Source organism: Calypte anna, chromosome 5A (assembly GCF_003957555.1).
Source record: "Calypte anna isolate BGI_N300 chromosome 5A, bCalAnn1_v1.p, whole genome shotgun sequence".
NCBI classification, from domain to species: Eukaryota; Metazoa; Chordata; class Aves; order Apodiformes; family Trochilidae; genus Calypte; species Calypte anna.
Window position 1 is genome coordinate 26,712,060 of NC_044251.1, and position 14,991 is coordinate 26,727,050.

A 14,991-nucleotide genomic window follows, 5' to 3' on the forward strand; every position below is an offset into this window, starting at 1 on the left:
TGGGCCTTTTATTATATAAAATATGCAAAAAAAGACATCATTCTATTGTTAAAGGTTTGTTTTCTGATAATATAAAGAACATCTTTGTTATTTTGCTTTTATTGTTTTCATTTAAAAGGCTTTATCACAAATAAAGACATGATAGCTCCATAACTTCCAGCTTAAATATATAAAAGACTGTCTCTGTCCTCACTCCCATTATATTACAAAACCATGAAACAGTAGCCTTGTGAAACTATGGTAAGCCATAAATAGGGCAATTATGATTAAAGTTCAAAGTATGGTAAGTCAGAGACCAATTAGGTTTTAACCATAGCTACATTTAGGAAAGAGATTGGGTACCAAACATTCCTTTGTAGTTTAATCATTCACTTAAGCCAGGACATGTAATCTTATTAAGCAGAAGATAGCAAATCCTGATCAATATGCTGTGTATCTGATTGTCTGCAACTCATCCACTATATTTGTGCTTTACTTGTCTATGAAAATTCAGATGCTGCAATAGGAATGTGGTTTAATATAACTTACCATTCGAAGATTTTGTGTAGTTCTTGTTTCAACAGCTCTTAGTAACTCTCTAAATCTACCAACACCTCTTGTCAAGTTCCTGTATACAAACACAGAATTTGACAGTATTCCTACCTGGATGTAGTAACAACTTAATATATGACTCGATACAGTTCTTAAAATGCTATCAGGTTTTTTTTGCCACACATATCACCATTGCTTTTCAGTGAAATTCATATATAGATATATATATACATATATACACTATGTATATATATATCACCACTGATTACTACAACATTCCCAGGCAGTTTATTGAAAAAAAGAAACATTTTCATTATCAGTAGATAGTTCAAGAGCAAGCAAGGAAAAGTGGAAGAAGTGACCACCTCAAAAAGGATAAAAACAAATCAGAAATTGGTCTCACTACTACAATGGTTTTAATTTTCAATTACATTATGCTTCAAAGTATGAAATTTTGGAGGAAAAAAAAATTCCAGTTTAGATGCCTCCTGACACCTTAAAATAGGAAAAAGAAAAAAAAAAAAGAAGTATATCTTGTAATTCTCAGTGAAAATAATGTCCTTTTCAGAGAGGAATGAGCACAAACACAGCAAGGCCTGCTGTGTGGCCAGAAGACTGGGGTATCACTGTTCTGTCCTCAACTCCAGCTGGCTTTTTGTGTGCCTTCTGCAGCTCAAGTTTCTTTGGCTATGGTTCTTCCACTTCTACTGTCTAAACAGGTCTTGCAAAGAGATTCAAGACACTCAGAAAGAAAGCATCATTCATGCTAACAATTTTTCCAGACCTTAATTTTCTCCTCAAGCAATAGATTATTTGAATGGTCTGATAGTTCTACCTTTGTCTCACCTCTATATCAGTTATGTCAGGTATCTGGTTTTTTACAGTGCTTAAAGGCAGTCGCAGACATTCCATTTTATATTAATACAGTTTGCCATTAAACTGTAGGAATGGGATTAGCTTTTTGCTGAGCTGAACAACTGAATTCTACAGCATCAACACATTATATGGGGCAATCATTTCACTATTTGAAGTTTAACTGCAAAATGAGTGCTAAAAAGCTTATTTTATATAAATTGCCATGTCATACAGCTGTATTCTTTTAAAATGTGGTTTTATGTGCCAGTTGCAGAACATTTACCTAACATGGGCTCAAAAGATAAAAGTATATTACATATTGTGTAAGCTTTTCTTAAGTAAATGCACTATTGCACTACACTATAAAGCTTATGTTGAAATTGCCTTTATTAATCTGATGGGATTCTTTACAAATATATTTAAAATACTGATCTTCTGAATTGCAGCTTCGTACAAATGTTTTTAAATGCCCATGATTTTTACAGATACTTCCTTTAAATTTCCTTTCAGAATATCTGAAACCTGAGTGTTTGATGGAAGAGATCCTGCTGTACAAATTATCACTTTACCTAGAGACCCATTCATTTTACTCTTCATAGACAATTAATTGTTTAAATTTACTATGAAGAATAACTTTAAAAATTTTTATATAATAAAGGCTTATCAATGTATTTCAGAAATTTTTGTCTCCAGCACAGACATCGTTCACAAGCACAAGTATCTCTTCCAAACTACTTTTATATAAAAGCTCAATAAAAAAGAACTAGCATTTATAAGTAACAAAACCTCTACGAACAGGCTGAATGAATATGTCAAAGCAAGCCACCAGCTGGTTAAAAAGAAAAAATCACCAGTCACACAAGAAATCATGTTTATAAAAAGTCCATGTTACAGCAGTAGATTCACCATAGTGTGACCAGTTGGTATTTACTGAAAGAATTCAAGTTGCTTAATATGAATATGACACCAACTGAATACAGTAATGAAATAAGTACAGAAAGTCAGTAGGCCAAATTTTAAGAAAAGCTCAGAATACACACTGGAAAGTCAGAATACACACTGTTCAGTAATACCACATGCCAAATATTTTAGAGCCCAAACCAGACCACTGGAATCCCAGCTTTATGTCCTCTGCTCTAAGTGTGCATTTCCCATGAATGGAGCTCTCTCTCAAGGACTGTATTGCAAAGTCACAGATGTGACCTCAGAACAAGATTTTAAAAAACAGACAGATTTGCCTAAAACCTGAAATGTTCTCTGCAACATTGTCAAAAAAGAGCAAGAGCAAGAACTTGTCAGCTTGAAACACTACTTTCCCAGTACAAATGAAACATACAGTAGAACTTCAAATCACAATAATTTTCATCTTCATTAAATTTTAAGAGCTTTTTTTTAATATATGCTGTTTATGTCTTCTGATAAAGAAGAATAAAGAAAAATACTCTGTGAAAAAGTATGAAACTTAAGTCTTTAAGAACCTCAGGACAGATGGTTACCAGTTACCTATTACTTTTTCGTAAGCATCTGCAATTGACTGAAACTCATGATTGAGGCTCTACTGTATCATGGAAAAAGCAGTAATATTGTACAAGAGAAACAAACTACTTAAAGTACAGAAGTAGGTTTTGCTTCACAAAGCATTTAACACTTAATCTACTGCACAAGTGAACACAAACAATACACATTTGTTGAGCATTTTCTACATGAAGTACACTATAAAAAAAAAAACACTTCAAAACTATAATCTAGATCACCCAGAAATTGAGTTAAATGCTTTAAAAGACAAGGAATGAAGCAAAATATACCATGAACAATATGGTACATCTTCACACTGCACTTTCAGCAAAGTACATTTCCTGTATTTGTTATTGTTTTGTAACATTGGGGAGAAAAAGGTGGCAGCTATTCTGGCACATACTTTTCCTGCCTAGCTTAGGAGAACACAACTTTTACCTGGTTTTCACTATGATGTGCCTTCATGTTAGCAGTTCCACCCATGCTGATTGAATGCCAGAGCAAAATGGCAGGTTAACTTTGAAAACAACGTCCCACAGTGTCTGTAAATGACTTTGAGATCCTTTCAGTTCTCAAAACAAGGAATTCTGATGTACCTTAACACATACTCAGAGCTGACATGTTTTCAGTAATTTCAGACAAGACAAAGACAGTCCACAGACAGACATATTTGATAGTTACATATTTGTGTATTTATGACTGCTTCCTATCAGAACATGTTCAAGTCAAGCCATTTGAACTGCATCTTCCTAATTTTAAAGACTAAAATCTTTCCTGCTTTAAATCATTAAAAAAAAGCCACAAAAAGCCCCACACCAAACTACTTTGAGCTTTTAAGTAGCACTGTACAAATTAAAGACTGAGAATCAGAATTTAAAGGTACAATCTACTACTGAAAATCTGTATCGATTAATTCCCTTAGGGATAATTTGCATCCTTGTGTCTACATATTTGCACCTCAAACTTCAACAATTTGTGTTAGGATTTAATTACTTATTGTAATGCAAGATCAATTTTTATGCTCCTCTGAAAACTTCAGGCTGTATTTCTCCTTAGAATCATGAACATATTTCAACTGTACCTATGTCAATGTCCTCAACCCTAAACAGAGAGGTCAATAACTGTAGATAACACAGAGATCAAGTGCATGAGGAAAACTGAGGGGCAGCAAGGACAAACTTTAAATGTAGGATCAGAAGATCTGAATATATGCATGTAAGCCAGCAGCAGCAAACTATTGGCACAAACATATTTGTCACCATCACCAACAAGAATTATCTTGGTTGTATGTTTGGCACCAAATAGCACATTGCTTTGGCGTTAATGGTTCAGGTAACAGAAAGGTCCTATCTTTGTATTTTTAAACACATTAAGGAAAACTAGAAAAGAATGAAACTGCTCGATGAGAGCAGTCTATACTTGAAAAATGTTAGGACAAAAACCCAAGTACTATTCCTTCTAACAGAGGGAGTGAAATCTAATCACAATATACTCAAAACAGGCTAAAAAAGAAATGTTTTAAATTTAACCTCAGAAAGGTAAGATTAATTTATTTTGTATTTACAGCATATCCTGCTAATATGATTAGTGTGAGAGCAACTTTATTTGCCAGGCACTCCCCTTACACTTATTAAAAACCCTAACTATTTAATATAACATTGCCTTTTATAGGTAAAACACGGAAATTGAATACAGTTTTGCTTAGTTACTGTAAACTACACTCACCTGCTCTGCAATTTGGTGCTTAAATTATCAGTATTTCTGCCATTTAAAAGAGAAAATATATCCAGAGCCAAGATGGTGAATAAGCTAAATTACCAATTATTAGCCTGTTACCTCACTGCTGAGGCTTCACAGAATCACAGAATTACCAGAACAGTTTCTTCAACTTCTCTGTTGCTCATTTTCAAGTGGAAACATTCCTCTGCTCCCAAGTGAGAAAGAGGTAAGTAGTCCGATTCTTTACTAAAATTCTGTATGCTTCAGAAGAAAACTTTTTTTTTTTGAGGAAAAGTGCTTTTCCATGTATTTTCAAAATGCTAGCACTTAGCAGTTAGGCTAAGCTAGGCTAAAGGTAGTGAACAAAGAGAAAATTTAAAGTGGATCAACCAGTTTCTAGGCAGGCAGCAATACTCCCTAATATTACTAAATGTAATTGGAAGAAGGAATTTAAAAATAAATATTTGTACTTGTCTTGTAAACTGCAATTGACAATTGTACTGAAGACTCCAAAAAAGAGAATATGCTTATACAGAAGTTAACACCAATAGCTTCATTTGTGAGGTATCAAAGTGTACATGTAACACAATCTACTTTTCAAAGTTCACAGCAGACCAACTGATGTGGTCTAGTAAAACACTGCTATAGGCTGAATGTTCTTCAATAACACATTGCAAGACTTTTTTGTGTGGTTGTTGTTTTCTTAATTAAACTTAACCTACTATGTCTATTGCCGACTGTTTTTATCCATGACATATCAGATTAAATGGACCATCTCCAATCCTGGCCTTCAATCAGTATTCTTCAAAATGAGGAATTTGCACCTTATTCTTAACCACTGTTGCCACTGGGATTCTTTCAATCAGTGTATTTTATTTATCTTCTGTTCAGGCATGAAAACAAAAATTTTATTTTTAGCTCTGGCAAATGAAAAATATTCACTTTCAGAACAACCAATTCCTCCTGCAATTAAATGATGAAATCAGAAATAAAATTTAAGTCTCAGGCCATGCATTATTGCAGCCCTACTTCATTATTTTCAGAATAAGATTTCAAAAGCATAGTGATCATTTCCATGCTGAAATTCCCAAATGGTTTGAATACTTAGATAATCTTTTGTCAATCTACATTCAGTACATTCAAAACTCGAGCTCTTTACAGACACTGCATGATTTCCCTTCACATCCTTTTTATGTGTTTGAAAGAATAAGAAACATTTTTGGTACAAAACAGTCATAGTATCAAGAGTTTTGATATTTAAATCAAGCTATATTTACCCAATCAAATAAGAAGTTCAGCAAAAAAATTTGAAACTACATCATTTCAAGAACAAATGTCAGAAATGTACTTAAAATTCATTGGTGCCAAGTTTTGAAGATCTTAAAAAAGGACAGTTGTATTCCTTTTTTCTTTTTCTGTGACATCTGAATCTATTTTTAGGCTTTTAAGGGAAGCCTTTTTAAAAATAAATTATAAAGAATCTCCCATGCAAAATCTAAAAGGACTTATAGAGCAGGTATAATGGAGACTGTATACTTTTATACATACTGTTGATCTTCGTGCACATTTATCCTGCAGCATAATGTTAAAATAAGTGATAACTGAAGAGATTTGGAGAAAAATTACAAAATCAAAATTATAAAAATCAAGAGTTTCAATATGTTGTCAATCACTTTCTAACTGTGTCTAGTAATAAAGTAAAATCGATTTCAAATAGTTAAAATTTAAGGTATTTTAAATTCTTGTACTAAATAAGTAAAAATATTAAGTGCTTTGTTCTATTATACTTTAAAAAAAATTTACAATATATAAATATACACAATATAAGTGGCCTTACTAGTCCAACCAAAATGCTACTAATTTGTTAATAGGAGACCTCAGGATTACACAATCCGCAATTGCTAAAAATTATGATGCCTGAATAGATCACAGATCTAAAACCTAAACAAAAAGAAAAAAAACCCAAACAAATAAAAAAAGGAGAATTAAATCGTACCCATTCTTGAAATATAAAACATGTGCTCTCTGAAGTCCTGTTTCCAGGAAAAAACCAAGTTCTTGTTCATGTGCAGTGGGCCCTGGCTTAGGGCTACGATTTTGTATATTGGCATTAATTACCTAAGTGAACAAAAGAAAAAAGAAAAATTGTATTTAGATCCCATTTTCATAAATTAACTACCAGAGGGTAATAATAAGCCACATATTAGCATCTTGAATAGACACAGTTGTTCAGAGGAGCTCTGTCCCTTTTTAGGCTACTAGAACTGTTTTCTAAGAGGTCAGAATGAGAGAACAGTCAGAACAAGCACCAGCCATCCATACAAGCACACTATTCTACTGTCCAATTTTATGTGTGCAGTGAAATCCTATGAAAATGAGTATTAGGCATCTTTGTATTTCAGTTACCAAAATGCTGGTAACAACACATCAGTGCAAGATGAGCCATGCAGTTCTTCTGTTAAGCTAATCATCCCAGCTCACCCTTTCTATCTCCTGAAGGTAGAGAAGAGCAATATCCCCAGACTTCTCATAGCATGTAACAATTTCTTGTTCACGGTCCACATGGAGGTTGCTAGCTGAAGAAGAAATTGGCAATTTCTCAAGACATAGACCTGGGAAAAGCAAGCAAACAAACAAATAAACAAACTATTTAAGTGAAGCATTGAAAACTAATGTCATATAATACTACACCCAAAAAATGTCCAGACTAAGGCCTGTTGATCAGTAGAGGAAACAAAAAATAAATCACAAAAAACTTATGGAGGTATGGTCCTTCAACACAGGCACTAAAAATATATATAAATAGCAATAAAAAAATAAGTATAAAGTCAGAAGCAATACCTTTTTTAAAAGCAATTTTTATTTAAAACACATTATGACAATCTACCACAAAAGCACCTAACGTCTTTCTATATTGAATACATCTTCACTCTTGCAGAGTGATCACAGAAACCCAGGGAGACACTCAAGGTAATTAATACTGAACTTACTAACTGCAAGGCAGGACCTACAGAAAAAAAATATATTAAAAAAAATTTTGGAGTGCAATATTTGTATTTAAATTCAGTAAGAGGTACCTCATTCTCATCAAGCTACAGAAGTCTTGTCCTCTCAGGATTTATCCAACAAAATATTAACTGGTGCATGGAAGCAAAAAAAAAAAAAAAAGTATTTGCTTGTCTAAAACTAAACTCCAACAATTTTTACTAATCAATGCTGTCTTCTACACGAGCCACTCCTAGCAGTGTTGGTTTCAACATAATTAAAGAAAACAGGCTGAAAGAACCCTGCACTGGATGAAGAACTGGCTTGACAGCGGCACGGCTGTCAACGGGCCCGTGTCCTAGTGGGGGCCTGTGACAAGTGGAGTCCCTCAAGGATCAGTGTTGGGACTGCTCTTGTTCAGCATCTTTGTTGGCAACATGGACTGTGGCACTGAGTGCACCCTTAGCAAGTTCACTGATGACACCAAACTGTGTGGTGCAGCTGACATGCTGGAGGGAAGGGATGCCTTTCAGAGGGACCTTGACAGGCTGGAGACGTGGGCCCAGGCCAACCTCATCAAGTTCAACACGACCAACTGAAAGATCCTGCATCTGGGTCAAGGCAATCCCAAGCACTGATATAGGCTGGGCAGTGACTGGCTTGAGAGCAGCCTTGAGGTAAAGGACTTGGGGGTGCTGGTGAACAAGAATTTCCACATGAGCCAGTGTACACTTGCAGCCCTGAGAGCTAACCAGATCCTTGGCTGCAACAAGAGAAGTGTTGCCAGCAGGTCGAGGCAGGTGATTCTTACCTTCTAGTCTGCTCTCATGAGACCCTACCTGGAGTACTGCATCCATTTCTGGAGTCCCTGTTACAGGAAAGACATGGATGTGCTGGAGCAAGTCCAGAGAAGGACTATTAGTATGATCAGAGGGCTGGAGCACCTCTCCTATGAAGGCAGACTGAGAGAGTTGGGGTTATTCAGTCTGGAGAGGAGAAAGCTCCAAGAAGACCTAATTGTAGCTTTCCAGTATCTGAAGGGGACCTGAAGAAAGCTGGTGAGGGACTTTTTATATCAGGTAGTGATAGGACTAAGGAGAATGGATTCAAACTAGAGGAGGGTAGATTTAGATTAGATATAAGGAAGAAGTTCACCACCATGAAGGTGGTGAGACACTGGAACAAGTTGCCCAGAGAGGTTGTGAAGCCCCATTCCTGGATGTTTTTAAGGCCAGGCGGGACCGGACTCTGAGCAACCTGATCGAGTGGGAGGTGTCCCTGCCCACAGCAGTGGGGTTGGAAGTAGGTGATCTTAAAGGTCCCTTCCAACCCTGAAAATTCTGTGATTCTATGACTTCAGGAACAGTAGTCCAATCTATTTGACCCAGGAACCAACCAACCCCAGACACTTGTCTAATCTGTTCTTAAAAGCCTCTCAGGATACAGATGCCTTGGCCTTACTATGCAAATTACTATAGATCTCAACTGCTCTCACAATCATTACTTTTTTTTCTGTCTAGATCCCACTTCTTAGATTGATTCCTACTAGTCTTCTTCACAGACAGAATCTTTATTTATGTACAAAACATTGTTTCAACATTTATCCAGAGACCTGCTTGCAACAAAGAATATAATTTCACACCGTTTTTTTTTCATGCTTACTCAACAGGTAATCTCCTCTGGATGCTCTCCAAACTCCATCATGACTCACTGCGCCAAAACTGGCTACATAGCTCTGCTTGAGCCTTAAGAGCACTGAGTAGAGAAGACTGAAGTCTTCCTGCTTTTCCTATAGGATACTTTTTATAAAAACAAACAAATCCCAACTCATAACACACAAAAAAATAATAAACAAATCTGCATAACTTTGAGTTGCCTAACATACTAGTATATCATTCTCTTCTTTTTATATCTTCAACACATCACCAGATCATGTTCTGCAAGCCAAATGCCTTATCAGTTACTCCATCTTATATTTATTTATATAATTTTATTTGTATTTGAAGTGTAGCACTTTCCCGACATTTTTAAGAAATCTATTTCAGGACATTCTTCCAACTTGTCAGCAGTAAATGCTGATCCAAAATTGCCTTCAACTGCTCCCATATTTATACAATTCACTACTTAAATCACTGTACTATAAGTTCAACACTCAAGGTTCTGAGAATCCATTGCTGGAGAAACTAAAAACAAAGCCAACAACAAAACACAGATGTCTGTAGAATGTCAGGCAAAAAAACCCAGTTTTTGGAGAGTATTTTATCAAAGGATTTCTGTCCATCAACACTAAAATGTGGGGACAGTATGTTTCACTTGAATTACAACAGTTTTCTTAAACAATGTGGAAAGACACAGCCATGGTCTGTGTCTGGAATTTATTTACTGATAAACTCAAAAAAATGCAGTATTATTATTTCAGAGTCTCTAAAATTTCTATTAAGTTTCAGTATCTTACCATAGAAGTATAACTCATCTATTAAAAAAAACAACAAATAATAAAAAAAAATCAAGCTGTATTTCCAGTTTGAAAGGATGCCTTAAGTCTGTATCAGTTTGTTGGCCACCCTTAAACTATCATCAACACTTTAATCAGTATAAACAACATACATCCTACAGCTCTATTTGATATCTATATATGCATTTATGACAAAATATTGACTCCAGTACCAACTGCTCTGGCTAAAGACAAAATAAAATTCAATAGACTTTCAAAACCCTATATATTCTTAAACACAAAAGTAGTCTGTCTCTTAAAACCCTGCCAAACCTGAATAGAGACATTGGAGTTTTCTGACACATTATGGTTTTAACATAACATAGCTCTTTAAAGTAATTATATTTGAAAATAGTTTAGAGTAGTCTAGGCTAATCTGCTTTCTTTCAATTTTTCAATCAAACAGCAAATACCCAAGAGGGTTTTTTTTCCTAACTGTAAGCCCTAGACTCAAAAGCAGCAAGACTAAACTACAGGAAAAGGTCAGTTATCCTGCTACTGTAGCAGGCTTAAGCTAACTCTTTAATAAGATCTAAATGGAATGTTGATGCTGGATAGAAAGTTTGCAGCATCCTACACAAGTACCTTCAAACTCACACTTGGAGGTAGGTGACCATAAAAAGCAATAAATGAACTATAATAAAAATGTCACGTGACTGGAAGCACCAGAGAGCGAGTCAGTGGATCACTCCTCCTCGCCCCATCTCTCCCATGACAAGTACAGCCAGTGCTCCACAGTAATCCTTAACTACATGAAGCATATTACTCAACTGGATATTTGTAGATTTGACACTTTATGGCCATAAACTTCATGTTCTATTTTCATACTTTATGGCCAAAACTATCTTTTTAATCTGAAAAATTCCATATAAGAACATGCTCTCATTTTAGCTGAGTATTTTCTTAAAGAAAAGTTTGCACAGGCTGCAAACTGCTTGCTGATGGACTGCAACGTTTGCACAGCAATATAAGAGGAGGGAACTTAAGCTGAGATCTTGACCCATTGCTTAATGAGGCTAGAGATCCCCAGCATAATCACCAAAACAGCTTTCATTTAACATTCCTCCATGAAGAGCTGCCTGGTGTCTGCTGACACAGGGTAGCAGTTCACAGGATCACATTACAATTGTATATGATTAAAGTTAAGTGTAGCACCTTTTGCTAACTGCAAAATAGTAGTTCACCTGCACCTGACACTTCCACTGAACCTAATGAGTAGGTTTCTGTAAACAGAGCTAATTAATGGCCAATTATTTAACTTGGTAAATGCAACATTAAATTTGAATATGGGTCAGCAGCAGTAAAGACAGTCTCACCTTACTCAACATACATCATCTAAATATAAGCACAGTTATTTGAACAGGCAACATGAGACGTAAAACAGCCTGCAGCAATAAGGCTACAATCCAGTCTAACTTACAGATGACATCCCTCACATACTGAACATGAATTTTTACTCTAATACTGCCATCTTGGCAGATACCTGTTAATCTATACACTATAGTAAATCTATAAACACAATTTACTTACTAAAATCAAGCTTACAAAGTTGCAGACTAAGAAATGTCAGACCTGTAAATTGTTATGTTCATCTCTAAGTATTTGTAGAAGGGTTCATTAATTTCTAATGCCAAGTATCATAAATTAATTTTTCAATTATGTCTTTTTACTTTTGCAGCAGTAACAGAATCATATTAACTATGATTTCAAAAAGCTTACTTCCTAGTTAAATATGTACTTGTTATTCAGAGTTACCAACAAGTTGCACCTCCCCAAGTTAACACCTTAATATTCCACTCTGCATGCAGCTCATCTCTGCTTCCATAAGCAACAAAAATTGCTCAGAAAAACAGGGGATACTTCCATGCATGGTATTTGAATAATGCCTGTGTGTGCTTTACAGTATATTACCCCATTCATATACTGCTGAAAACTTGCAGGAATTTAATTGCCCAGTTCCCAAAGGCCATGCTCTAGGAGAGCATTAGCTGTAGTCATCATTAAAATGGATTCTAAATATATGCTTCTGAATGGTAGCAGCACATATGATTTTTTTTCTGGTTGGTCTTGTAAAAGAAGAGAGTAGGAAAAGTTGGAGTTAGCTAAACAAGCCTAGTTTAAAAAAAAGAAAAAAAAATAAAATCAGGTATCGACAGCCTTTAGTTATTTATGGTTTCGTACCTGTCTTGCTTCAATTCTTCATAAGAATTTCTTCAGTCTCAGAAATGAGCATTTCAAATTAAGCTGATTTAGTGCATAAAGTAAACAAATGGATAACAGAGACAAAATTAACCTTTTATACCAAGGGAACCTATTCTGCTTATCAGAAGGTAGGCATTCCAAAGCAGATATTTAAATGACATGTGTCTAGTACAGACAGAAATGTACAAAACCCCTCTACATTCTACTTCAAGCTGAGAATTGCCACTGCAATCTCAAGATTGTCCTTCCCTCCTCCCCCTAGACAACCTCACTTCTCTTGCTGCTTAAGAAAGCTCTAATAACCAGAACCAATATTCAAACTACATCTGTGGCAGAAGAAAAAAAACCTGCTATTTTCTGTACTGCTTCTTAAAGCTTCATATTAAAGGCATGAACTGCTCCTGTTCACACTTATCTCCAGTGTGACTACAAAAGAAGGAAAGACAGCAGCTTCAGGGAGACAGCTCCAGCAACATTCACAAATCTGCTTTCAGCATAACACTTTGCCATCACTGAGTCATGCAAAGCTGCTCATCTACTTAACAATATCCTTCTTTTATGTCCACTTTGCTTTCCCTCTTCATATCCTCTTGAAGTAAACTGGCATCCAACCATAGATATTTCACTCCAGAAGTGTTCTATCAGATGCTTCACCTCTACTTTTGTGTCAAATGCCATTACGAGCAAATGGGTGAAAAACCAACATGAGATAGGTTCTCATGTTTTTCAAATACTAAGTAGCCCACTGATTTGAAAAGCTCCATCTTTCCATTTCTATGGTTTTTATGACATTTAAAAATTGTCCTGCTCAATTTCTTCAAGTCTTTGAATCTAATAAATTCTGTAACCAGTATCAAAACTATGATTTTATTAATATTCTATCCCACACTACATTATCTACATACACATACAGAGCCACTACTCAGAAATTCAGCATCAGAATCAGTGTTTTTCTTAAGTAAACACTGGATTTAATTCAGAACTGTATTCTATTTGCACACACACATGAAAAAAATCCACATCAGGTCAAAAACCTATGCCTGACCATGAAGTTATTCACATAAGTCTGTCCTCCAGTGCACTTCCATTTTTAACTTGTGAATTTGAGGAAACAGTGCAAAAGGCAGGAAAACACCAAAATTACACTGTGTTTAATCTACTGTGTGTTAGTTACCTCAACTTTTGCATGAGTGATGTCTAAACTGTGCTCAGTCCTGACCTCGTTCTGAGGCTTTGCCTCGTGCGTAGTCACATGGCTGGGCTACTCTCAGACCTTTGAGCTGACAGAGCAGTGGTCACCAGACCACTCTTGCATCTTCTTCTAGTCAAGATAAAGCCTAAGACATCACTACTAGCAGAGGCTTTTTTGCCAGAAGCCAGGAAAAATCCAGAACCTAACAATTTGTCCTGTTCCTTGAATTTCTTTCCAAAGCATTCTTACTGCTCACTATTACAAACAAATGCCCATAAGCTTTTCAGTCTGATTAAAAACAGTAGTTTGCTTATCCCCACACTGACAATTTTTAACATTTTCCCTGAGAGAACTGACAGACAGGAACCACTTTCCAATACTGCTCAGGCACTCTAGGATTCCCCACACATCACAGGCTGGCAAAGAGCTGCATGTAAAGGAAACAAAATATCTCAAAGTCAACTGGATAGGTTTTTTCTTTAAACTTTGTTGAAATTTTTCAGTGCTCCATATTACCAAATTTATTGATAAGCTTTCTCTAACATTTAAAGCATGAGACATTTCCAAGAACAGAATAACAATTTAATCTTCCTTGCTGGGTTTGAGACCTCTGAATCCTTTGCTTGACTTCAGTATCATTCCATCTTATGCTTCTCACATTTTTCTAAACATGCTGTCCTAAGCTAAAGCTATAAGCAGCACTGACACTAAACAGAAATTACCATTAATCTGCCCTATGCCTTTGTCAGAGAAAAGTACCATCAGTATCAGAGCACTAAACAATAATATACAAGACTACAAATCCACTGACACTGGATTTGCCATAAACTGGATTGAAATGGGTATCTAAAACAGGTAACTTTTACCTGCCTTTGTGCAGGTTGCTGCTCTGAGCAGTGCAGCTGGGCTGATGTTTGCAAACAGGAAGGACAGTCCCGTCTTGCTCAGTAACATAGTGCTACGTTCATGACTGCAAAGAAATAATTTCTAAATGCTCAAAAGAGTTGTATTTTTATATAATCATGTTATCATTAAACTTGCAAGGAGAAATAAAAATCCCAGTGAAGAAAAAAATCCTTATAAACATACAAGTCTCAATCACCTCTGAACAGACTCTAAATTCAGACTAAAAAGTTTTCCAGTTCACTCTTACAAATGAGAAAGAAAAAATTCCTGGGACAGAGGTGAAGAGAGTGAGAATTAACTGTGCACTGTTGGGTAGAAACATATGCTATTTAGCTGTAATTACTCTGAATTTATCTAGTCTTTGAATACTCAATTTAAGACTGCTTTGTGACTTCTACTTCATTCTAGAACACACTGAAGATTATATTGTAGTAACTTGCTACCGAGGGGAGAAGGGATATTAAATTTTATTCATCTTTCATTCAATCTGGAAACATAGTAGCAAAGAAAAAAATATTCTGAACATGAACAGAATAACAACAAAAAACCCCAAGGTTCCTCAGTTTGCTCTGGTAAAGTATAAAGGTTGGAA

The 14,991-nt window shown here is 35.6% G+C and overlaps 1 protein-coding gene across 2 annotated transcripts in view; it reads right to left on the minus strand.

Annotated features, from left to right (window-relative positions):
• The window catches only part of TTC7B (tetratricopeptide repeat domain 7B), a 110,494-nt gene that overhangs the window by 74,232 nt on the left and 21,271 nt on the right, over positions 1-14,991 (minus strand). For both annotated transcript variants that reach the window (XM_030451560.1, XM_030451559.1), the window contains exons 4-6: positions 7,102-7,232; positions 6,617-6,738; positions 529-607 (exon numbers count right to left, since the gene is read on the minus strand). In XM_030451560.1, the coding sequence (XP_030307420.1) occupies positions 529-607; positions 6,617-6,738; positions 7,102-7,232 (332 nt within the window). The remainder of the gene's footprint in view (positions 1-528; positions 608-6,616; positions 6,739-7,101; positions 7,233-14,991) is intronic.